At 52.8% G+C, this 22,364-nt stretch overlaps 9 protein-coding genes across 9 annotated transcripts; 6 read left to right on the plus strand and 3 right to left on the minus strand.

Annotated features, from left to right (window-relative positions):
* Nucleotides 1-1,094: 1,094 nt before the first annotated feature.
* rfeF (putative transcription factor RfeF) lies at nucleotides 1,095-2,486 on the plus strand. Its single transcript, XM_071026241.1, has 2 exons — nucleotides 1,095-1,461; nucleotides 1,544-2,486. Exons 1-2 carry the CDS (start codon nucleotides 1,342-1,344, stop codon nucleotides 2,408-2,410), a joined length of 987 nt encoding a protein of 328 aa, XP_070889818.1. The 5' UTR covers nucleotides 1,095-1,341; the 3' UTR covers nucleotides 2,411-2,486.
* Nucleotides 2,473-3,423, minus strand: BJX67DRAFT_250092 (uncharacterized protein). Its single transcript, XM_071026239.1, has one exon. It carries the CDS (start codon nucleotides 3,174-3,176, stop codon nucleotides 2,562-2,564), a length of 615 nt encoding a protein of 204 aa, XP_070889819.1. The 5' UTR covers nucleotides 3,177-3,423; the 3' UTR covers nucleotides 2,473-2,561.
* Nucleotides 3,424-3,808: 385 nt separating this feature from the next.
* Nucleotides 3,809-9,560, plus strand: BJX67DRAFT_249953 (aminophospholipid-translocating P4-type ATPase DNF3). The gene has a single exon (XM_071026235.1). The coding sequence runs from the start codon at nucleotides 4,441-4,443 to the stop codon at nucleotides 9,451-9,453; it is 5,013 nt and encodes a 1,670-aa protein (XP_070889820.1). The 5' UTR covers nucleotides 3,809-4,440; the 3' UTR covers nucleotides 9,454-9,560.
* Nucleotides 9,561-10,241, plus strand: BJX67DRAFT_249954 (uncharacterized protein). Its single transcript, XM_071026236.1, has one exon. It carries the CDS (start codon nucleotides 9,668-9,670, stop codon nucleotides 10,037-10,039), a length of 372 nt encoding a protein of 123 aa, XP_070889821.1. The 5' UTR covers nucleotides 9,561-9,667; the 3' UTR covers nucleotides 10,040-10,241.
* Nucleotides 10,242-11,762: 1,521 nt separating this feature from the next.
* BJX67DRAFT_249993 (uncharacterized protein) lies at nucleotides 11,763-14,535 on the plus strand. The gene is made up of 3 exons (XM_071026237.1): nucleotides 11,763-12,731; nucleotides 12,787-12,986; nucleotides 13,034-14,535. Exons 1-3 carry the CDS (start codon nucleotides 12,391-12,393, stop codon nucleotides 14,302-14,304), a joined length of 1,812 nt encoding a protein of 603 aa, XP_070889822.1. The 5' UTR covers nucleotides 11,763-12,390; the 3' UTR covers nucleotides 14,305-14,535.
* A 145-nt stretch (nucleotides 14,536-14,680) lies between these two features.
* On the minus strand, nucleotides 14,681-16,022 carry BJX67DRAFT_250191 (phosphatidylglycerophosphatase). The gene has a single exon (XM_071026240.1). It carries the CDS (start codon nucleotides 15,858-15,860, stop codon nucleotides 15,057-15,059), a length of 804 nt encoding a protein of 267 aa, XP_070889823.1. The 5' UTR covers nucleotides 15,861-16,022; the 3' UTR covers nucleotides 14,681-15,056.
* On the plus strand, nucleotides 15,985-16,943 carry BJX67DRAFT_344798 (putative small nuclear ribonucleoprotein SmD3). The gene is made up of 4 exons (XM_071028300.1): nucleotides 15,985-16,235; nucleotides 16,308-16,368; nucleotides 16,455-16,584; nucleotides 16,657-16,943. The coding sequence occupies exons 1-4, from the start codon at nucleotides 16,005-16,007 to the stop codon at nucleotides 16,757-16,759; spliced, it is 525 nt and encodes a 174-aa protein (XP_070889824.1). The 5' UTR covers nucleotides 15,985-16,004; the 3' UTR covers nucleotides 16,760-16,943.
* Nucleotides 16,944-17,071: 128 nt separating this feature from the next.
* Nucleotides 17,072-18,638, plus strand: BJX67DRAFT_250711 (adaptin-binding domain-containing protein). The gene is made up of 3 exons (XM_071026242.1): nucleotides 17,072-18,065; nucleotides 18,120-18,410; nucleotides 18,469-18,638. Exons 1-3 carry the CDS (start codon nucleotides 17,159-17,161, stop codon nucleotides 18,546-18,548), a joined length of 1,278 nt encoding a protein of 425 aa, XP_070889825.1. The 5' UTR covers nucleotides 17,072-17,158; the 3' UTR covers nucleotides 18,549-18,638.
* BJX67DRAFT_250048 (protein tyrosine phosphatase-like domain-containing protein) lies at nucleotides 18,401-19,733 on the minus strand. Its single transcript, XM_071026238.1, has 3 exons — nucleotides 19,010-19,733; nucleotides 18,804-18,943; nucleotides 18,401-18,754 (listed from the first exon to the last, which is right to left on the minus strand). The coding sequence occupies exons 1-3, from the start codon at nucleotides 19,510-19,512 to the stop codon at nucleotides 18,687-18,689; spliced, it is 711 nt and encodes a 236-aa protein (XP_070889826.1). The 5' UTR covers nucleotides 19,513-19,733; the 3' UTR covers nucleotides 18,401-18,686.
* Between the last annotated feature and the right edge of the window lie 2,631 nt (nucleotides 19,734-22,364).

A 22,364-nucleotide genomic window follows, 5' to 3' on the forward strand; every position in this document is an offset into this window, starting at 1 on the left:
GATGCCATCGATAGCTCTGTCAGCCTTAAACGAACCCTGCACTGTGGCTGAGGTTTGAGTTTCTGGAGAGGAGTTGCTTCTGGTAGGGGTTCAGCTTGAGGCAGTGTCGGGTTGGGCGGGACCAAAGAAGTTCGTGTCGAACAGGCTCATGGGCTTCCTGAGTGGGCGTCCTCCATCCTTGGACTGTTCCTGAGCAACTGTTTGGCTCCACAAGCTGAGCCATCGTTGTCTTGTTTCCTCCATCATCCCCATCTCCCTCGTTGACGGATGGTTCTTTTTATTTATTCCCTTTTGCCATCGTCCTCTCCCCGTTGCTTCATTTCTCGTTGTTCTTCATCTCCAACTGCAGGAGTTCTCCGCCACAATCATGGGTGTAAGTCTGCCTTCCTGTCTTAATAATGCCCGTTGCTGCCCCGGTCTGCTGCCTCGCTCCTGCTTTCTTCCTTCACGGGGTCACAACATATTTGCCATTCTTGCGAGACACGAAACAGGATCGGAGGAAGCCTGCTGACGACTGCGATTTGCATCATTGTTTGTCCAGTTCGCCTCCAAGATCGCCAACGCGCAGATGAACAACTCCAACTCGGGCGTCTATGGAGGAGCTCCTCCTGCCGGATACACGGGCGGCCCTCCCCCTGCTGGCGGTGGCTCTGGTGGGTATGCCAGTGTAAGTCCCGACTCGATAGACCAGGCACAATTTCGATGCCTCACCTTCACTGCCCCTCTTTGGCTCCAGTTTTTCCAGGTTTCCCAGCTAATGATATGATGATTATGCCCAGCAGCAACAGCAGCCGCCGCAGACACAACAGCAGCCCCAGTATCAGGCTTATCCTGGTGGATTGGTAGGCTAGAATTTTCTTTCCTCTCTTCTTTTCTGCTTCATCTTTGTTTCCCTGCCTTCTCTTCCGAAGTTGGTGTTTTTTTGTCACCCTACGCGCGTTCTTCTGGCATTCCATTAATCATCCGTTGCCCCTCATCGTCTCTCATTGTCCCATCCACTGCCAACTTTCGTCACGTCACCGTTTGTGTTTGCTTCGCTTGAAACCTTTCGCTTTCAAGCTGCAAGCATGTCTCGACCATACCCCGGTCAAGGATATCCTCCTCCTCCGCCTTCTCAGCTGCGTCCAGGACAGCCCCAGTCGCCGTATCCGGCGTCCCCGCAGCAGCCGCACCAGCAACAGTTCCAGGCGTACCCTCCTGTCCCTCCAAACAAGCCCTCACCATCACCCTCTTACTCGGGAGCCCCCTCCCAGCCATATTCTCCGTCGCCTTATTTACCGCACACACCGCAGCCGCAGTCTTACTCTCCGGCGCCCTACGGAGGCGCCCCGTCCTTCACCCATGGCCCTCCTCAAAATTACACGCAAACCCCGCCTCCGCCTCAGCCGTACGGAGCGGCGCCTGGACCACAATACCCTCCGCAACCACAGGCTTATGTATAGATTTTTTCCAGACACTCATGTTGCGTTGTTCTGTCGATCTAATTCTTGATCCATGCGTTGTTCGGTCGATTGAAGGTCGCTAACAGGTGTCTTTCGCCTAGAATGCCGGTTATCCTCCTCAAAATGCACCTTATCCGGGTGGCCCTCCGCGGCCACCTCAGCAAGCGCCTCCCGGAGGTCAGTTTGGACCCCCAGGCGGTGCAGCAGCAGCTGGACCGGCTACCCCCCAGCAACTTGATGCTTATCGCCAGCTCTTGATCGCCACCATTCAAGAGAAGAACCTTCAGAGCTTCTACCCACCTGATAAGCTGGACAGGCTAGTACAGGGACTTGCGAGGGAAGGCCCTTCTAAGATTAACAGGATTGTGAACGAATTCTCTCTCCCCGTCGAAATAGCTATGGATGTCATCAAGCTTTCTCTCTTCGATATCGTCCTCTATGTTGACGACAGCGGCTCAATCGAGTTCGAGGAGAAGGGCGTGAGAAAGGAGCAGTTGAAGCAAATCATCGGCATTGTTGCAACTATAGCATCAACCTTTGATGAGGATGGCATCAACGTACGCTTCATGAACAACGACCTGGCTCGCAATGGAGTTCGTAGCGTGCAGGAAGTTGAGCAACTCATTTCCAGCGTTCGCTTCTCCGGTATGACACCCTTAGGGACGAGTTTGCGTAGCAAGGTACTCGACCCCTTAATCGTGGGCCCATTAAGGGCAAACCAGCTGCAAAAGCCTGTTCTCGTCATTACGATCACCGATGGACAGCCTGCCGGAGAGCCCTTGGATAGTGTGTCACAAGGTATTCGCTACACTATTGATGAGGTTAGCAGAAGCCCGCTCGGACGTGGGGCCGTAGCGTTCGAGTTTTCGCAGGTTGGAAACGATACCAAGGCTCGTGACTTCCTCGGTAGCCTCGACAACGATCCTATTATTGGAAGCTTGATTGATTGCACCTCGAGTAAGTTCTGAGCAAGGTCACACCGCAACTGAAAGGAACTGTGAAATAACGTGATTGGTAGATTTCGAAGTTGAACAGGACGAGATGTCGCGTGCTAATCCACCTGTTCACCTAACCCGCGAACTTTGGTGCGCTAAGTTGATGCTTGGCGCTATCGACTCATCATACGATACAAAGGATGAGAAGGGTAGTCGTCCCTCGGGGGGGCCCCCTGCCCCGCCTCCTCCAGGGCAGTACGGCAGCTATGGTCAGACAGGATATGGCAGCCAGCCTCCCCCTAGCCAACCTCCTCAGCCTGGCTACGGGTCCCCGTCGCCGTACAGCGCAGGGCAACAGCCGTACAGCGCGGCACCATATCCTCCAAGTAGCCAGGCGCCGTTGGGCTACGGACAACAACCTCCATATGGGCAGCAACCGTACGGACAGTCTCAATATGGCCAGCAACCTCCTTACGGACAACAACAGCCACCACAGCAGTACGGTCAGCCGCCGTATGGACAGCAGCAGTACGGACAGCAGCCTCCCGCAGGTGCTCGGCCTCCAGGCTACCCCGGACAACAGCCTCCTTACGGGCAGCAGCCGAGGTACTGAAGTCTGGTGAGTGACTAATGACCTAGGGAAGCTTCGAGCTGGAGCTGTCGAGGGACCTCGTGTATTTTTTTCTGTGACGAATTTTTTTTTTGTTTTGTTTTTCGACCGTCTACTCGCACTGTCTATCCGTGGTACGTTCTGTAATTTATGCACGACGAAAGGGTGGATTGGGACAGGACGGGGCATAGATGTGGACGAGACTGTTGTTCCTTTGCTAAGTTACGGTCGTGTAGCGATGAGAATGCTATGATGAATTATTGATCAAGACTTGCTCTGTCGACCACTCCGAACAAACACAGGAAAAGAGGGCAAGACGCTGGTGGCAATTTTGCGGCAGACCGAGCTTGGATGGAGAAACTTGTCTCGCTCGCCACCACCGTCCACTGGAAGGCGGAGTTGTCCTCTGTGTACAAGAGAAGTCTCAAGTTTGAGAGGTGTCTCGCACTTGCAGAGTGCCAAGTGGGATGGCATTTCTTGAGGTCGTTGGTCGGCGACAAAAAGGAAAGAGCGAGAGGGTGAGGCAATTTGGCGGAGGCTGTGCACAGGCAACATCATTTGCATCCATGGGCCATTCATCTCAAGCTTAATTATAGCAGCGACACTCGACCCAGGTTTCTCCTTCACTTTCGCCTTCATTAGTATTGCCTACTTTTGATGGGAAGGGATGAGGATCCAGAGGGTCACCATCGAATTCCCACCCGGGGTCTAACACCATCAGAGAAGACCCCTGCTGTCGAACGTTGGAACGAACGATTTGCCCCACTCGCATCTCCAACCAGCACTGGCACTGGCACTGGCACTGGCACTGGCACTGGCACTGGCACTGGAACTGAATTCTGATTCTCCACACGGCGGCTTCTGTGGTTGAAAACCGAACTTGGCTGCGCCAACCAGACTTGAAACTGGGGTTGACGTCGCCTTCCAGAACCTGCCTCCTCCCACTTCGTCTCGTCTTCATCTTCGCGCGGGCTGTCGTTGTTCATTCTTTTCTCTGTTCTCCATTAATTCTTGCCATTATTGTATATACTTTCGTTGCCTTTATTTTCTTCCAGGTTGCCACCGGTCGCTCCAGTTGCGGGCTTTTCTCTGTTTTCGGCTCTGACACCTCGACTTGTTTTTCTGCGGTGCCTGACCTGCTGCAAACGTGGTTCCTGCGAACTCTACAGCTTGCGCTCTTTGCTTTTCCCTCTTCGGCGACTTGTTTATCTTCTGGGTGATTTCTCGTGTCTCTTCCTGCTTCAATATTATTCGTCTCTCGTTCGAATTCGAGGGCCTCAAGGATGAGTCCGATCTCTCGCTCAACGTCATAACCCCCGCCGATCAACCTTTTGTACGACCGATCAACTTGTTCATACTTAAGCTTTGGCGTTCGAAAAGATCGAGTTGAGGGGAGTATAGGTGTCGTTGTTCTTTTTTATTATTGTTCCCTCGGGGGGATCTTCGCTTCGCCATGTCTCACCGAAACGGTTCACAAGATTCGAATCAGAATCCCCAGCTGCCAACCACGCCTGAAGATCAGAATTCTTCCCCGAACGAGACGCCCACACAAATCCCTCTGCGGCCTCCCCAGCCTTCAAGGAGCCGTTCGCTACATGTAGCCACTCAAGGGCGCCATTCGCTCTCGCCCTCGCGAACGCTGTCGGATTCCGCTCGGAGACTTTCTCAACAGCACGTTCGCTTCTCAACAGACTTGGAACGTCCCTCCGTTCAGGAAGACCGACAGGCTTCTTTGGACCGACGACCTTCATCGAGAGGGCTTTCTATTGACACAAGCTTGGCTGATTCCCAGAGCCCGTCATCTACCACGCCCTCCAATGGCGGACGCGCACCCTCTTCTCTCTCGCCGCGTTCGGCTCTCTCACCCACTTCACCGCAGAGTCCAGACAATTTTGGCCGCTCCCGCTCGCGCAACCGTGGGTATTCGCTGCGCCGTACCATTTTTACGAAGACAATCGAGTCGCAATCGGCCCCCTCGTCGCCAGTTGAATTAGGTCACATCACAAAACCGGAAGCGGAGATCGAGGAGCAGGAGTCAGCACCTAGCGCATCGGGATCGAGCGAAGACGAGAAGGAAGAGGGTATCTCGGTGCAGAATACTACATCACAGCAAGCTCTTACGGAGGATGGCCTTCCCACGTATTATTCGGATCACACCGATTCCAAGGAGGGCGAGAACTCCTCCGCCAGGCTGTCCCTCGACCGGTGGCTGAAAGGAAGGGCGGCTATCAGGACACTTGAACTCCGTGCTGAGAGCCTTGGCGAGACTATCCGCAAGACCATCCTTCGAATTAAAACCATCCCGCCCAGCAAGGACGGCCGCCACATCGACCTTGACCCTTCACGAACTGAGATCTTGATCGACGAGCGGACAGCGAAACCTTACGTGGAGAACTGGATTCGCTCTAGTCGATACAGTTTGTGGAGCTTCTTCCCCCGTCAGTTCTTCGCACAGTTCACAAAGCTAGCAAATTTTTACTTTCTGGTAATTGCGATCTTGCAAATGATCCCTGGATTGAGTACAACGGGTACTTTCACCACCCTGGTTCCTCTTTTGATCTTCGTCGGTATCTCTATGGGCAAAGAAGGGTTTGACGATTGGCGTCGTTACCGTTTAGATAAGGAAGAGAACAACCGCTCTGCATTGGTACTCCGGCCTGGAGCAAATGTGCTCTCCCGCTCCATTACTGGTGACAGCGCATCCACTTCGAGTGAAAAGCAAGACTGGGATTCGGTTAAGTGGAGCGACATCAAAGTTGGAGATGTAATTCGACTGGAACGCGATCAGCCGATACCCGCTGATATGGTCCTACTTCATGCGGGTGGACCCAATGGTGTGGCCTATGTTGAGACTATGGCATTGGATGGCGAGACAAACCTCAAAACCAAACAACCGTGCCAACCTGTGGCAAAAGTGTGCGGGACTGTGGAAGGTATCTACAGCACCTCCATACACTTTGCTGTGGAAGATCCGAACCTTAATCTCTACAAGTTTGACGGGAATGTGACGGTGGCTGCTGGAGAGAAGACGCCATTAACAAACAGTGAAGTCTTGTATCGTGGAAGTGTTCTCCGCAACACTGAGCAAGTCATGGGAATGGTCATTTACACGGGCGAAGAATGCAAGATTCGTATGAACGCGAACAAGAATCCCCGCATCAAAATGCCGTCGCTCCAGGCAAAGGTTAATCGAGTCGTCATACTCATTGTGTTTCTGGTTATGATACTCGCGGGCGCTTGCACCATCGCATACAAATACTGGTCAAGAGATGTCGAAAGCCGCGCTTGGTATCTAGAAGAAGCGAACGTAAGCTATGGGCCAATCTTCACCTCGTTCTTGATCATGTTCAATACGATGATTCCAATCTCACTTTATGTGAGTATGGAGATTGTCAAAGTCGCCCAAATGCTCATGCTAAATGCCGACATTGACATGTACGATCCCGAGTCGGATACGCCACTTGAAGCTCGGACATCGACTATTAATGAGGAGCTCGGCCAGGTCAGCTACATTTTCTCCGACAAAACCGGAACGTTGACGAACAATTCTATGCGGTTCCGGAAGATGAGCGTTGCCGGGACCGCCTGGTACCACGATTTCGATCTCCTCGATGAGGCCGCTCAGCAAGGGGATCGCGAGAAACTGATTCATAAGAAACGAAGCGTCAAGGGCAAGAAAGCCGTTGCCCGCCAATCCAACCTGTCCGAAGCGCAGAGATCTCTCACTAGAATGTCCTTGTCAACCTATGATGGTGCCCGCAAGGACGCTTTGCCTTTGCGAAATACTCGAACCACTGATTTGCTCAACTACATACAGCGCAAGCCGTACACCATCTTCGCCCGGAAAGCGAAGATGTTCGTCTTGGCCATGGCTGTCTGCCATACGTGCCTCCCAGAGGAGGATAATGCTGGTAACACTACCTTCCAAGCTGCGTCGCCGGATGAACTCGCTCTTGTCACAGCGGCACAGGAATTGGGCTACCTTGTCCATGACCGGCAGCCAAATAAGTTGACAATCCGAACATTCCCTAACGGACCGGAGGAGTCACCATTAGATGAGGTCTACGAGATTTTAGACATTATCGAATTCTCCAGTGCTCGGAAACGCATGTCGGTCGTGGTGCGGATGCCGGACGGACGGATCTGCCTGTTCTGTAAAGGTGCTGATAGTGTGCTTATGCGGCTTCTGAAGCGCGCCGCTCTCGCTCAGGAAAAAGTAAGCGAGATTGAGCGCCGAGCTAGCAAGCGCAAAGCCGCGGGGGCGAGCGAGGTGATGAGGCGGAATAGCGAGTATCGGAGCCGGAAAGATAGCGGGGTCCGAAACAGTCTCAGTCGGCCGAGTATGGCCCATCGTCGCTCCAGTGTCTCTGGAAAGAACATTTCCAGTCTGAGAGACAGCATCGACGTGTGGCTTCGCGATCGTGAGACGGACGGCGGCCTTTTGCACAGAAACAGCGACGCCGAGTATTACAGCTCCCGACCTTCTGCCCAGTTAGGACGGCAATCCATAGCCTTGTCAGACTCGGGAAGCTCCGTTAATGATGACGAAGATGAGGAAGTGGTTGAGGAGTCGCTGGTCGTCGATGAAGCGGCTGTTTTTGAGCGTTGCTTCCAGCACTTAAATGATTTTGCTACCGAAGGACTGCGAACTCTGTTATATGCCCATCGTATTCTGGATGAGGCCACGTACCAGGAGTGGAAGATTGCATACCAAGAAGCGTGCACTAGCCTTATTGACCGGCAGGAACGCATTGAGGAGGTCGGCCAACAAATCGAGGAGCAGCTTGAGTTGACTGGTGCTACTGCGATTGAAGATAAGCTCCAGAAGGGCGTTCCTGAAGCGATTGACAAGCTTCGTCGCGCGAACATCAAGCTGTGGATGCTGACGGGAGATAAACGGGAGACCGCAATCAATGTCGGACACTCCTGCCGCCTCGTGAAAGATTATTCTACCCTTGTTATCCTCGATCAAGAAATGGGGAATGTCGAGCAATCGATCGCAAATTTGGCGACAGATATTACAAACAAGAGAGTGGCCCACTCCGTAGTGGTGGTTGATGGCCAGACACTCTCCATGATTGAAGGCGACGGGACCCTTCGTGCACGCTTCTTCAGACTCGCCATCCTCGTCGATTCGGTGATTTGTTGCCGTGCGAGCCCCAAGCAAAAAGCTTTCTTGGTCCAATCGATCCGCCGACAAGTCAAAGATTCGGTCACGCTGGCAATCGGCGACGGTGCCAATGACATCGCCATGATCCAGGAGGCTCATGTTGGCATTGGCATAACTGGAAAAGAAGGACTTCAGGCGGCGCGCATTTCAGACTATTCAATAGCCCAGTTTCGATTTCTGCTGAAGCTACTCCTGGTCCATGGCCGCTGGAACTATATGCGGGCGTGCAAGTACACCTTGGGGACATTCTGGAAGGAAATTCTGTTCTACCTAACCCAAGCTCTGTACCAGCGCTGGAATGGATACACTGGGACGAGCCTGTACGAGCCGTGGAGCTTGAGTATGTTCAATACTCTCTTCACCTCCTTGGCTGTTATCTTCCTAGGCATCTTCACCAAAGACCTTTCCGCCTCTACCCTTCTCGCCGTTCCAGAACTCTACACCAAAGGCCAGCGGCACGAAGGGTTCAATATCAAGTTATATCTCGCCTGGACGTTCATGGGTACTTGCGAAGCGATGGTCGTCTACTTTATCATGTATGGCCTTTTCGGAAACATCCTCTTCACCACCGCCGGTATCAATGACATCTTCTCCGCCGGCCTCCTTACCTACTCGGCCTGCGTCATCATCATCAACACCAAACTGCAGGTATTAGAAGTCCACAATAAAACCTACCTCTCCCTCGCAGTCTTTATCATCTCCGTTGGTGGCTGGTTCTGCTGGAATATGATTCTATCGAAGCAATACGACTTCAAATCCGGCGACGGCATCTACCATGTCCCTTCGAATTTCATCTTTAAGTCGGGTCATGATCTCGCATTTTGGGTTGTTCTTCTCGTCACCGTTGCTGCGGCTCTTATTTTCGAAATCACGGTTAGTTCTCTTCGCGCGAACATCTTCCCGACAGACGTGGACGTGTTCCAGGAGTACGAGAAGGACCTCGATATTCGGAAACGCTTCGAAGAAGCTGCCGCTTTAGAACTCCAGCAAGGATGGGATCACGGGAAGAAGAAATCCAGCTTTGAAATCGCTCGAGAGGAAGCTGAAATGGAGGCAAGGGAGAAGCAGGTCCAGGAACTTCTGGCAAGACCGCGGGTCATGGATGGGAAGAATGACTCGTCGAGTCCGTTGTATGTCGAGGCTACCTCGATTCTGGGTGGTTCGAGTCGGGAGCGGGTAGCGTCGGATGAGGAAATGGCCAGTGAGCACAACAATCCGGCGCGCAGGCGGTCGATGGAGATTCAAGAGCTTTTTTCGAAAGGGTTTGGCGCGATTCGCAAGGGACACTTGAAATGACATCGATTTCTTGTGCTTTCTTTCTTTCTTCAGCTATAAAGCCGATTGATTGATTCATTGGTTTAGGTTGACTATTGTTGTTTTTGTACTAGATGGCGTTGGATTATACCCCGGCGTCAACTCGTCGCTCGTTCTCAGCTTTTGATATCTCTGTGTTTTGTGTTGGCATGATGGAAGGGGGCCAACCGAGGCTTTCCTGTTTATTATACCCAGCATGGTATGTTGTATCATAAGTACAAAGGCAAGGCATTGGATCCTTTCGACAACGATTGTTCTTTCCATGCTCCCGGGCACTTATCCGGTCGTGTCGCCATTCGCCAGAATGCATCAGGCATGGCGAGATCATAACCGGCGAAGAATGGCGAGTTTGTTGTGGAATCAGCCTCCTAGATACCCAGATGCTCTCTCTCGTCAAAACCGAGGTTTGAGGAGACATTTCGCCGTCATGAGTTCCGAGGAGGGACGAGAATCAGATCATTATTATTTACCAGACCATGCAACGAGCAAGCTCAACCTGCACAGGTCTTCAAGCAACGTGGTTGCCAACATTCCAGGATTGCTCTTCAGGGCTGTGATTCGAGGCTGAATCGCGCCAAGATGTTATCCAGCTTGGCTGTTTCAGGTTGAGCAAGACGAAGCAGATGGGAGTCCCAAACCACTGCCAACTTCAACGTGCTCTGGTCCACCTCTTCTCGGATATCGGCTCCGTATTTAATATCGAAGCTCAGCGAACTGGTCTGATCCGACGATCTGGGTTGGATGGAGATGATCGATCGACCCTCAAGTCAGATGTCCAGCGGCGGTTGGAAAGAGTCGGATCGTCCACCTCCTCTCGTGAGAGATCCGACGTCTCTTCTGCGCGACCATGTTTATCACTCAGAAAAGGAATAACTCTTCCAAGCTGCAAGGTGGACGTCTTGGAGTTCTGTCCCTTGCAGCTCGTGGCTGCAAGTCGCCTTTGTCAGATGCTGACCAGGTCATGCTGGACCAATGAGGACGGAACTGTGGCGCACGGATCATCGTTGGGCGACCATGGACCAGTTTCAGGCCAACCCCTTTCAGTCGGGAAGAAACGTGCGGGCTCTCCGTCCTCAAGGCGTCGGACAGGACCTTGCCTCCTGGTCTGTCTTGAACAACGATATGTGCGTCGGTTTAAACCGGGTCGGGGCACCTCCGTGGCGGAGGGAGTTTGTTGGAACTTCAACTCTCATGCGTGCCGAAACGGCTCCGCCCTTGGGCGCTGTCAGCTCCCCAGGAGACAGAGCCAATGAAAGGCGACCGAGTGCGGGTACCTGGGCTCATGTTTGCAAAAACACTACTGGCTCAGGCGGAGTATGCGGACAGAAAAGGCAAGGAAACAAGAATAGAACAGCCGACAGGTGCGACCGTCGAGGTCCTGTGGAACTGAGGCGTGGCTCGTCCCTGGCTCCATCCCTCGCGTCCTTTTGGGAACGAGGCTGGTTCAGATCGTGCAATGGTCTCTTGGAGCCCCTGGCGAACCAAACTTCCACCTCGCGGATTTCCCGATTCCCCAACTTTGTTCGGCAAAATCCTGGGTTGCGCGTGTCACAGTCACCCACAATCCAAACCCCTCTTGGAACAACTCTCGAGCACGCTGCTGTTTCCTGGTGGACTTGTGACAGAGGAGACAGTGTTCCGTTAGTGTGTGGATATTATTGACTCCATTTCTGAATCAGGATCCTGGTTTGAGCGGGATGCATGGATGCTTTGGAAAGTTTCAACGTTCACCGTTGGAGGTTTGGAGCAGATCAAATTGATCGGTGGTCGCCTCCGAGGTTGACAGCCATTGGATCATCCGACGAGCTGGTTGGCGCGTGCCATGGAGGATGGAACATACTTCTTGCTTCCGCAGGAAGAGTATCGTGGTGAGATTCCCTCACGGATGTGAGGTCCTGGCCGCCTCCTCACAGGAACCCAGTATTCGCCAGGAAGAGCGGCGTCGGGATTCTTGCATGGTGGTTGGATGCGAGACATGATCGGGCAGCACACTGCGTCAGGACCGGACGCAGGGGCTGGAAGGAGGTCATTGCCGCCAGTGTGTGTTTTTCTGCTACTTCTGGTCCTGTGGCCGAAAGAGCGAACTTTTAATCAATGAAATCATCATGGATCTGAGACTTGAATGGGCTCCCAAGTGAAGAGCAGAAGAGCATTCGGGGGGATCCAGCGCCATCTCGACTTGGAAGGAGGAAACGGATCCGCCTCAAGTTGTCCGCCCACGCACCAAAAAGCTAAACCCTTTTCAGCCTGGAGCCCCCATCTCCTGATTCTGCGCTGACACTGCGCAGCCCGCCGTCGAACTGGCTCGCTGTGCCTGAGCCTGGCTCGACCCTCCGTCCTCCTCCACTTTCTCTCTCCCTCCTCCTTTCCTCTCTCTCCCCCCTCAAGACCCATCTTTTCCATCATTATTCTTTTTCATTCCTTTTCATATTCATTCCTTTGATCCATTCTTTTCTTTCCATTCACTCTCTTGTCTCGTCCGTTCCACTCTTTCACGGTCGATTCTACCCACTCTTTTCGCGTCCCTCCAGCACGGTCATCCTCAACTCACCCCAACCCACACAGGCAGGCAGGCAGGTTCAGCTCGTCGTATATTCGACTTGATGCTCTTTACCCTCCCCTTCCCTCGAATCCGCCTGCTACGGTCGTGAAGAGTCGCAATTCTCTTCGTCTTGGAAGCTGCCTTGGCCAGCTTTGTCTTTTTCTCAACGCTTTTTATTCCTTCGACGCTTCTGCGACGCGCGGATACCGGTCGATTTTGCGTCTGGCTAGGAAACATCCCTGCCAAAGCGCATCCATTCCTTGATTTAACACCAGCTCTCTGGCGCTTGACGCTGCTGGAGACACTCCAGACGATCCGTCCAACTTTGGTCGTATCTCCTTTGCTCCAACCTTACCCTTCACTCAATCCCTGCAAACATGTCTTCGACAGACACTCCAGACCCGTCGACCGTGTCGACTTCTACGACCGCGACTGTCCGCACAACCACGTCGCCTTCATCGGCTGCCTCAACCCCTTCTCCCTCAACTTCCAGTGCCACGACTGCTCCCTCCACAACTGGCACCCGTCGCCCGCAGCGGAAAAGTACTCTCACCCAGCAACAAAAGAATAACAAGCGCCAACGGGCAACTCAGGACCAGCTGGTTACTCTCGAGATGGAATTCAACAAGAACCCCACCCCCACAGCGGCTACGCGAGAGAGGATCGCTCAGGAAATCAACATGACTGAGCGATCTGTCCAAATATGGTTTCAAAACAGGTTTGTTGTTCCTGCAATATTATCTTATCTCTCATTTCGCTCACACCGACTGCAGACGCGCCAAAATCAAGATGCTTGCGAAGAAGAGCATCGAGACCGGCGAAGGGTGCGATTCAATTCCCGAGTCGATGCGCCAGTACCTAGCCATGCAGTTCGATCCCAGCAAACCTGGTACGCGAGATCCGTTCGGCCGAACCGGTGGTTATGGAGTCAATGGTGCCTACCCGAATGAGCCAACTCCTTCTGGCAAAGTTGGTATGTAAACTATCCTTCCATTAGTATATCTTTTCTGACCATCAAAGTCATTCACCATTTCACGTGTCGATCTTTGAGTATTGGGAGTTGGAGGCGCATCGGACAAAACGCCATGGATTTGGTTGTCTTCTATTCCCCGGAGAAAGCTTGCATGACGTACTACATCAACAATGACTCGGCTGGTTACAAGATTGAGTACCCTTTCGCATACATCAAGAATATCACTTTGGAATCTGGCGATCAAGGACCGCAGCCCAACGGTGCTCCAGCAAGGCCTACTGGTCTGGTCGTTGAATTGAACCGTCCACCTATGTTCTATATGGATTCGTCAAATTCTGGCGGTTTCTACCAATGCGGAGATTTCACAGAAGACCAGCAAGCGAGTTCGATCATGGTACATCGCCTGGGAGGGCATCCCAAGGTTTTGAGCGTTCAATTAGCGAAACTGGTGTCCTTGGAGTCGTTCCAAAATCGCCTTGCTTATGGCAATTTTGCGACCAGCGGCCCAATGTCTCCGCCTTTCATCCAACGTCCAGCTTCACAGCCAAATCAATTTGCTCCCGCCTTCATGGGCATGTATGCCGAGAATCCCGCGGTGATGAACCTGCAGGCCGCCCGTGGGCACAAGCGACAAAGGAGCCGCTCCGTTCCCGTAGCCGTTGATTTCTCTGCAATGGGAGCGCCAATGACCCCGTTCAACGTGCCACAAGCTCCACAGTTCAGCCAGCAAGATTCAAGTATTTATGCGCCGATACCACAGTCGACACATGCACTTGCTGCAAACCTCCGTATTGATACCTCATCCGGCTATGGCTTTGATCCGCGTACGCATCCCATGTCAGCCACCACAACCGCCTCCCCATCCGAGTTTGCCAGTCCCGCTCTCTTCTCCTCTGGGCCGCAAGGAGAGTCGACTCCGGTAGCGAGTATGGGAGCTCAATTCACTCTGCCATTTGTCTCTCCCGCGGCCGATTCCGGTGTAACCACGCAAACAGCTTCTCCGTACCCGAATGCGAGCCACGTTGATCCCATGATCGCTAATCATTCTCCTCCCCTCACAAACATGTCACATAACCCGCAGGACGTATATGGCATGGGAAATGAGCACCAACCCAACTATGCGGAAGAGGGGTTACCCATGGGCGGGATGTTTAAGCATATGAACTTTTCTGTGCCTACCTCAATGGGTCTCGAGAGCAATGCATTTGAAATGCCCATGCAAAGCATGTCTAGCCACACCTCGCCAGGCATTCAGGGCGACTATCAAGGCGTAACGTTGGGAAACGTCGACCCAAATGTTTTGACTCCCGGTTCCTGAAACCCCGGACGAGTGGCTACCATTCCATTTTCGTCTTGTTCCTGAGACTTGCTGTCTCGCTCTGAATGTGAGATCGTCGTTTCTGAAAGCTGCAACCACCAGAAGGCTTCGCACCGCGGACTCCCTCACGAATCCCATGTCAGAGCAACCTCCACGAGAGGAATTAGTGGGACTACGTGCCAGCTGCTACTATTTCATCTTTGATGAAGGGGTACATGTCTCAAGTTTTTGATATATGTTCCAGCATCTTACTTTTTTCGTGTTGTATTAATACCCTTCGACTACGCGGCAGGTCCTTCGCGATTTCTTCAAGCTGACTGTCGCTGTCGGCACTTATTTTGCCCGTTTCGTCTCACCTACCATTGACCTTTTACATCTTCTTTATTTGTTTTCGCTTTTCTTGTTATCCTTTTCATGTTTCCCTTTTTTGATATACCTGGTTGGGACATTTTAACGCGGTTATGCCAGAAAGTCGAACTAAGATATTGACTCCCTTTTGCTTGGTTACACACGGTCGGTGGGATAGGAATGTTTGCATATTCCCTTTGTGGTTGTTTGTGTTTGAGTCCTCCCGTCTTGAGTTTCTGATCTCTGCATTGGCTTCGCATTTAGCTTGGTTATACAGTATGCTTTACAGGAGTTGAAATATTCTCCTGAGGCGACGGAGATTAGTTGGGATAAATCTACAGGATTCACTCACAATGTCTTCACTCCAACAATACTTGTAGAAGGTAGGGTATCCGGGAATCATACTACGGTGAAGGGCTTTGATACGCTCTCGGCGGAAGTGGCTTCAACCCCCTCGACTCCCTCAAGTAGCGCTCAACCCAGAGCTCCATCTTCTCCAACACATTCCTCCTCCCCTTGGTCAGCTCCTCCCCGACCCCATCCCGGCACCAGACACTCCAAGCCCCCATCTCCATCGCCATGAGCACATCGGTCCCCAGCCGGTCCCCGACAACAGCAATCTCATCCGCACGCTGCACAACTCCGCGGTCACGGAACCAGTCCAGCACTTCTTTCCCACAGAATGGCTTCTTCTCCACTCTAGCACCATGCTTATTACTCTCCGGTAACCGGAACACGGGAATTTGCAAACCGGCGAGTCGTTCTTCAATCTCGAGGGCCTCGTCTTCGTAACGCGAATGGCTCCCCGCACGGTTCGAGACGATGAGTACCGAGTCCGGCGCGGCCTTTATATTAAATGGAGAAGTGGGGGAATTGCGGAGTGAATGTAGCTTTGAGTAGATGTTTGGGGGGAACGAGGTTGTTTTCGCGGGACAGAGGGTGTTGTCTTTGTCGAGGATGAGAGCACGGATTGTTATTCCGTTCTTTTCCTCCTTCTCCGTGGAGGCGCCGGTAGAAGTGGAGGTGGTTGAAGAAGGCGAAGACTGGGAGGAGGGAGGAGGGTATATCGTTTGGAGCGCTGCGCCGATGTTCTCGGGGAGATGGGTGAAGGTCGGGATTGTGAGGTGCGGGAGGAATTGGGAGGGAGTTGAGAGGAGGGTTTGCACGGCGAGGTTGAAGGCGCGGAGGTTGGTGTTTGGGGGATTCATTTCGATCAAAAAAACTATAACGAAGTCACAGGCTGCATTATCGTCGAGAATACTGAGAAGCTCGTCGGTTCAGTTGAATACGAAGGGCGCAAGCCGTTGACGGGTACACACTCGCTGGCGGTGGAATCGCTCCCGGTGGATAAGATGTCTTGGCGAAAACTCCGACTCAAGACCAATTCCTCCTCCGAAGAACAGTCACCGCCGCCATCTCAGCTTCCTCTCCCCTCACATCTCGAATTGCGGCTGACTGAGCTCCCTTTCCTCCTTTTCTTTCTCTTTTCCGTTCGTTCGCTTTGCGCTACACTACCCAACGCCAACATGGGCAAGCTAACCAGCACAATCGGTATCCCGATCAAGCTCTTGAATGAAGCGCAGGTGTGTACTCTAGCATCCTTGCACCTTTTCGCAATTATAGTCCGGCGCGAGGGCATAATTAACCCATGACAGGGCCACGTCGTCACTCTCGAAATCACGTCCGGTGTCGTCTACCGCGGGAAGCTCCTGGAGGGTGCGTTGCTTCCCACCCTAATCCCTCCACTCACCACTTACCCACTCACGCGCCCTTCGGATCAAAAGCGGCTAACGAGGAAACAGCGGAGGACAACATGAACGTCCAACTAAAGGACATCACTGTCACAGCGCGCGACGGCCGCGTCTCTCATCTCGACCAGGTCTACATCCGCGGCAGCCATGTCCGATTTTTCATTGTGCCTGATATGCTGCGGTGCGTTTCATCCTACCTACTCCCCCTTCATTCTGATATGGATTCGATATCTGACGATCATCCTATCCATAGGAATGCCCCCATGTTCCGCTCACGAGGTCAGCGTGGTAGAGGTGTCGGTCTGGCACGTGGTAAGGCGACAGTGCAGAGGGCGAGGGGACAGAGACGGGGGTAGACCGAATTTAGTACAAGACTTTGCAAGAGGATCTTTTACTGGCGTTACGACGATTTATTTTTCTATTTTGCAGTGGAATGGGCTTCCTATGGGGCGGAGGGTCAAAATTAACAAAATACTAGAATACAATCGGATCAAGGATGGCCATAAACATTTCTAGGCCAGCAACTAATTGAAGAGGCATTACGTCAATATGTACAACCCTGCCTATCGAGATAACTTCATCCATGGCCATGTTCTGATATTTAAATCGTGGGCAGACTCTGACGCAACTTGGAACGTATCGTACCTCCGCTCCAGCTCTCCGCCACAACCTCCGCATCAACCACAAAATTCCCCAATCTCACCACCACCCACAATCTCGAGTCCTCAGCAACCTCCGGATTCCATACCATAAACATGGCCACAAAAAACCAGAATGATGCCCCCAAGGGCAAAGGGAAAGGCAAGGGCAGAGAAATCCGCAACCCACGCCGCCTCCTCATCCTCTCTCCCTCCTCACCCACCCACCCGCACACCGACTCACTGATCCCCTACCTCCTCCAAACACTGACCGGCCACGCTGCCAACCCGCCCGCGCAGGCGCATAGTTTCGCGGGGTACACGACGCACCCGCCCCTCCGAATCGAGAACAGGTATTATACAGCTGAGGTTCCGATTTGGGTTGACGAGATCCCCATCCCTACGTCTACGTCTACTCCGGGGACGACAGCAGCAGCAGCAGCAACGACGGATACGGAACAAAGCACAAGCACAGAACTAGTAACTTCAAGGGAGGGCGAGGGGGAGGGACAGGGGGAGGGACAGCCATCTTCGCAATGGGCGAAGGAGTTTTCAAGTGAAGAGGCGCAGGTCGTCCGTGATGCGATTGGGGCTGTCATGATCTGTTTCCGGAACCCGAGCCCGCCGCCGAAGTTGAATATCGATGGCCAAGAAAACGTTTCACCCGATAACACCGATGACCATGACGATGTACGCGAGCTCAAAAGCTTCGTCCGTGCTATTGGAACCGTCCGCGCGCTGATCGAGGAGGAGCGAGGGGAGATCGGCGCTGTACCTGGGTTACTGGTTTTGGGTGTTAAGCGGGACCAGCAGAAGAAGAGTAAGAAGGCCGATGTGCAGGAAGAACAGGATTCGGACCCGGGATTGATTGCGGATCTGGAGCTCGGGGAAGGATTGGACGATCCATTCTCTGTCGCCTGGTGGGAGGATCAATTGGTTGAGATGGGGTTGATGGGGTTCGAGGTGATTGAGTGGGACCTGAGTCGACCTGAGGCGGCGGAGGAGAAGCGAAATTTATATGGCGGTATGTTCGAGACCCAAGACCCCTCCGTGGAAGCTCTGGTGTTAACCTGAATAGAACTCCAAGGTATGCGGCGGGTAAAAGAGGTCCTCGAGACGCATGAGTGGGCTGGGGACGATGGTGAGGATATAGGTCTTCTCGATGACGATGACGACCTGGAACGAGAGCTCCTTGGCTCAAACGAGGGCGGCGGAGGGTTGGACACGGAAGTGAATGAGCTAGAGCGGGAGATGGTGGGATTGAAACTCGCAATTGGACGACCGGGTGACGATGATGATGACGAAGGAGACGAGGAAATTAGGGTAGACGCTGTCGAAGCGCTGCTATTGCGAATGAGAGCCATCAAAGGTTGGAATTCCCTGAATTCCTTCTTTGATCTGGGTTTGTTGTGAACTAACAAGCCCAGATATGAGTGATGAATTACCAGAACAGGACCGGAAGCGTTTCGCAGCTAAGGCTATACGGGATATCATGAAGGAGCTGTAGTGCTTAACCCTCGAGTCTCGAAAAGTATATTTTGACTGAATGGATATCGCAGTGCGGTATCTCTGCGCATTCTATCATACCCAACTCCCGCTCTATAGATATTCTGATACATCGACTTTTCCCATGCCATTGATCATTTTATTCCTTCTTTGCATTCGAAGACTTCCGTCTCTGCCTGATCATATGCGTATACAGCATATACGAACCTGAAATAGTAAGCAAAACCCAGGGTTAAATCCATACTCCGGAACGTACCAGGCACGTAGATCGTCAGCACAGCGACGATGAACCACCAATATAGCGGATGCAATCCCTCTGCATTCGGTAGCGCCTTCACAGCGAGGGTGCACTCGCTGCTAATTCCGATCGGGTAGAGAACATAGAATGTATTATACCTAGACCCATGAGCCGTTATCCACGAAAATGGGGAGTCGTTCATAGAGACAAAATGCGGAAAATACCTCAACCAGTTCCACCATGATGGCACACTCGCAGCTCCACCATTAACCTGCATCACAAAATACCCGTACCGGATACATTCCGTCACTCCCCACGCCAGCAAACACCCCAAATATGCCGACTCGCCCACCTTATCCCCAACCCCGAAGATCCCGCTATGAAACGGGTACAGAATGCCCCAGACGACGAAAAGACGGCTCGCGACCTGCATGGCGGTCGTGAGGAGCGGCGCGCGCACAATGCCGATGAGACTGTGCAGGATTTCCAAGACCGCGAGCGACTGCGCGGTCTGCAGCATCGGCGTGTAGGTCTCGCCGAAGATGGCGGGGATATCGAAGGTTAGCCCATCAGTTATAGACTGGTTGATCAGCAGGCGGAGTGTCCGGATTGTCAGCGTTGACCAGAGGAAGAAGTTTGCCGCATTGTAGGCAAGGAGGTATTGTCTGACAACGCCTGATAGGGCGGGTTTGGGTTTTGCTGGGGTGGGTTGGGTGTTGGACGCCATGTTTGCTGGTGCTGGGGCTGAGATTGCGATTGCGATTGCAATTGTTCGAGGGACGACGGGAAGAAAGCGAAGCTTGACGGTTCTCAGGCACGTGAAGGGAGATGGTGTGTGTTGAGAACTTCCGACACGTGGGTTACGTTGGTGGCTTGGCACTGCCTTGGGGGCTGCCGGACCAATTGACTGGGCTTTGTTGATGTTGACGCCAGCGCGTTTGAGAAGCAATGGGTGGAACGAAAACCGTCAATGATCTTTCCCGAACAGAGCATGAGGTGAGAAATTGCGACTCGTGAGAACGAACCCAAGGTCGAAATCATATTTACATAGCTGTCACGGTCCTGTCCTTGATTCCGACACACCTTCTACCTCGGTATAGAAGGTCATTCACAGCAACAGGTCTCGGTGCCACTCTCTACGGATTAAGCGTGATTTACAAGGGCTACGCGAGCAGAACGGTGAAGCGTCGGGTCAGCTCAGGCCGCTAGTTCTCGAGCAGTCCTCTAAAATTTGAGAGAGCGAGATCCCTACTCGAACACGTATATCAACTAGTTAATACAGGTTTTGCGGACTCGGCAGTACTGGGGCGACCCCAACAAAATATTCGAGTCCAGTGTATGAGTCCCTATCTAGGTCTCATACAGCACGAGCTCAGCTTGCCAGTGACAACTCCGAGGGATTTCCCTACCGATGTAAAAGAAGGTATGCTTAATTAATAGCCCAAACGGGAAAGCAAAGCTCCCCAACAGTTCATGGTCTCATAGAACTCTGGTCACTCCGTGCCTTGAACCGCGAGCTCGAACCCCAATTCAGGTATGCAGGACCTCTTTACAAACGATACGAGGACTCGAGACCAGACAATCCGATCCAAAGTCATTTAATCATGCCCATGTGTCTAACAAAGTCAGCACGGGCCTGTGGGGTTTAAAGACGGACGCTCGAGCACCCTGTGGAGGAGAGGCGAAGACTCAGAAGCGCTGAATGTTACCACGGGTTCGCTCTCCAGTGAAGGGCGACCTCGCCATTGTAACCAGTCAAACGAGTGCGACCTCACATTTCAGTTGTTGTCAGCCTTAAAATTCCGAAAAGCCGCAGGTGCGCAAAATGAGGGCCGTCTTGACTTGTCAAATCCCGAAGCCAACAAGAACGACGGGGTACCGTAATGAGTTTGTTTGGAAGAGCCAGACGCCACCGATGCGATTGCTCTGGAGCAGAGCGGCTGATTGTACTGCAGAGGAGAGCAACGTTGAGAACGGTCACTTTGTCGAGTGACTCCTGACACCGCACGTCCGCGCGACGGGTTCCAAGTCTTGCTGGAGGTGTCGGAAGGGGTGACCGTCCCACGACAACAACGGAACTCCGTCAAGGCAGAGGACATGCAGCCTGATGTCATCGCTCCGGTGGTTCTCGAGTCCTATGATCAGTCTGTGCTGGAAGTGGCGGAATGGATTTCCGAGCTAACAAGCAGAAGTCACACTGAAAGAGGGCGCATTGGTCACCAACATTGCGATAGTTAGTCAAACCGCTGGCAGCAGATTTGGGGGGATGCCGGGCCGGCACGCGCAGGAACGAGCACCAGCGGGGAACGAGAAAGGCGGCTTTTGGGAGGCGCTGGTGAGGCTCTCAAGGAGTCTTTATCTCAGACACAAGCTGGGGCTGATGTTTCTCAGGGTCGCCTCTATTGGAAGGCCCTGGAGAGGGCGCTGGGTTGCAAGCAGCCTTTCCCTGTTGGGAAATGCAATTCGACTGCCCAGGTGTCCAGGTGGTCCCGAGGTCCTGTCACGCTGAATAGTCTGGAAGGCAGCCCAAGCTTTGGCGGTCTTGGCAGCCGCCCCCATTTGTCACGGGCAGCCACATATTGGCACTTTTGTGCTCCACTATGATGTCACTGGAGCAACCCCCATCTCTGATTGGACGTACGCTCAGCCCGAACCGCGTCCCGTTCCCTCCAGTTCATGGTTCGCCTCGATTCAACCCCACGAGGGCTTCCAGGAGAAGACTGCGGAGTGTCGCAAGGAAACCACTGCATCGGAAATCCAACTCGAGGGCTTCGAAACAATTAACACGATCTGTGTCGCGGTTTATGGATTCCTGGATGCCCTCTACGCTTTCAGTGACCCGTGTGAGATCATTCGGCAAGTGTGACGAAATGGCAGGTGCTGAAGGTTTTTCTCAGCAAACAGCAGTCTCCCCAATTGCGAAAATGGGTGGTGGTCCCTGAGGGGCTAGAACTTTTTGACGACGGATCGTCGAAAGGGTCCAGAATTTTAGCGAAGACGCGACATTTTCCCCTCCGAGGGGGCTGGGCCGAGCACAAACAGACTGGGACGGGGACCACAGGAGGCGAGAAGTTTATCGAAAGTGGGAAATTCAATTATATACCTGATTTAGAGAAGCAGACAAAGAACTCGGAAGGTTTCCACGTGTTCAAGCTGTCTTTGACTGTTGCGAGGTGAAGGAAGTGGAGGTGGTGTGTGGTGGTGATGTTGGTGGAGATCGGCAGAGAAGGTTGTTGTGGGGATCGACAGCGAAAACGCATCATACGTCAGGCTGGGTCCGATGATTTCAACGTGCATACACGGCTCAACACGGAGGACGCTCCCGTCACCTCACGCAAGACCCTCGAAAAAGAAACGAAAGCGAGGGACCTCGGGACAGGTCAACTTCTGGATCTCGCTGGATTATGAGACACAAGGAGCGCGTCTCCCTTTCGTTTTTAACCCCTCTGCTCTGCTTTTCGAGTCAAACCGCATGAAAAGGCTTTCCTTCTCTGGCCCTGGGATGACCTCACCCGACTCCACCGAACGAGGCCAATCATTCCCCTCTGTGGGTCGGCTTCTGGACACGACACCACCTTC

Source organism: Aspergillus lucknowensis, assembly GCF_044049455.1.
Source record: "Aspergillus lucknowensis strain CBS 449.75 chromosome Unknown BJX67scaffold_5, whole genome shotgun sequence".
NCBI lineage: Eukaryota > Fungi > Ascomycota > Eurotiomycetes > Eurotiales > Aspergillaceae > Aspergillus > Aspergillus lucknowensis.

What these genes read in the sequence shown, in the direction of transcription:
- BJX67DRAFT_249953 (XM_071026235.1), top strand. Translation starts at nt 4,441, where the DNA reads ATGTCTCACCGAAACGGTTCACAAGATTCGAATCAGAATCCCCAGCTG.
- BJX67DRAFT_250711 (XM_071026242.1), top strand. Translation starts at nt 17,159, where the DNA reads ATGGCCACAAAAAACCAGAATGATGCCCCCAAGGGCAAAGGGAAAGGC. An exon ending in GAAGCGAAATTTATATGGCG is followed by an intron (nt 18,066 to 18,119) that starts GTATGTTCGAGA and finishes TAACCTGAATAG; the next exon opens with AACTCCAAGGTATGCGGCGG. An exon ending in GCGAATGAGAGCCATCAAAG is followed by an intron (nt 18,411 to 18,468) that starts GTTGGAATTCCC and finishes TAACAAGCCCAG; the next exon opens with ATATGAGTGATGAATTACCA.
- BJX67DRAFT_250092 (XM_071026239.1), bottom strand. Translation starts at nt 3,176, where the DNA reads ATGCCCCGTCCTGTCCCAATCCACCCTTTCGTCGTGCATAAATTACAG.
- BJX67DRAFT_249993 (XM_071026237.1), top strand. Translation starts at nt 12,391, where the DNA reads ATGTCTTCGACAGACACTCCAGACCCGTCGACCGTGTCGACTTCTACG. An exon ending in CAAATATGGTTTCAAAACAG is followed by an intron (nt 12,732 to 12,786) that starts GTTTGTTGTTCC and finishes CACCGACTGCAG; the next exon opens with ACGCGCCAAAATCAAGATGC. An exon ending in AACTCCTTCTGGCAAAGTTG is followed by an intron (nt 12,987 to 13,033) that starts GTATGTAAACTA and finishes TGACCATCAAAG; the next exon opens with TCATTCACCATTTCACGTGT.
- BJX67DRAFT_250048 (XM_071026238.1), bottom strand. Translation starts at nt 19,512, where the DNA reads ATGGCGTCCAACACCCAACCCACCCCAGCAAAACCCAAACCCGCCCTA. An exon ending in TCATGGTGGAACTGGTTGAG is followed by an intron (nt 18,944 to 19,009) that starts GTATTTTCCGCA and finishes TCATGGGTCTAG; the next exon opens with GTATAATACATTCTATGTTC. An exon ending in GCTGACGATCTACGTGCCTG is followed by an intron (nt 18,755 to 18,803) that starts GTACGTTCCGGA and finishes TTACTATTTCAG; the next exon opens with GTTCGTATATGCTGTATACG.
- BJX67DRAFT_344798 (XM_071028300.1), top strand. Translation starts at nt 16,005, where the DNA reads ATGTCTTGGCGAAAACTCCGACTCAAGACCAATTCCTCCTCCGAAGAA. An exon ending in CCGCGGGAAGCTCCTGGAGG is followed by an intron (nt 16,369 to 16,454) that starts GTGCGTTGCTTC and finishes ACGAGGAAACAG; the next exon opens with CGGAGGACAACATGAACGTC. An exon ending in ATTGTGCCTGATATGCTGCG is followed by an intron (nt 16,585 to 16,656) that starts GTGCGTTTCATC and finishes TCCTATCCATAG; the next exon opens with GAATGCCCCCATGTTCCGCT.
- BJX67DRAFT_250191 (XM_071026240.1), bottom strand. Translation starts at nt 15,860, where the DNA reads ATGAATCCCCCAAACACCAACCTCCGCGCCTTCAACCTCGCCGTGCAA.
- BJX67DRAFT_249954 (XM_071026236.1), top strand. Translation starts at nt 9,668, where the DNA reads ATGGTATGTTGTATCATAAGTACAAAGGCAAGGCATTGGATCCTTTCG.
- rfeF (XM_071026241.1), top strand. Translation starts at nt 1,342, where the DNA reads ATGGCCCTCCTCAAAATTACACGCAAACCCCGCCTCCGCCTCAGCCGT. An exon ending in GATTTTTTCCAGACACTCAT is followed by an intron (nt 1,462 to 1,543) that starts GTTGCGTTGTTC and finishes TCTTTCGCCTAG; the next exon opens with AATGCCGGTTATCCTCCTCA.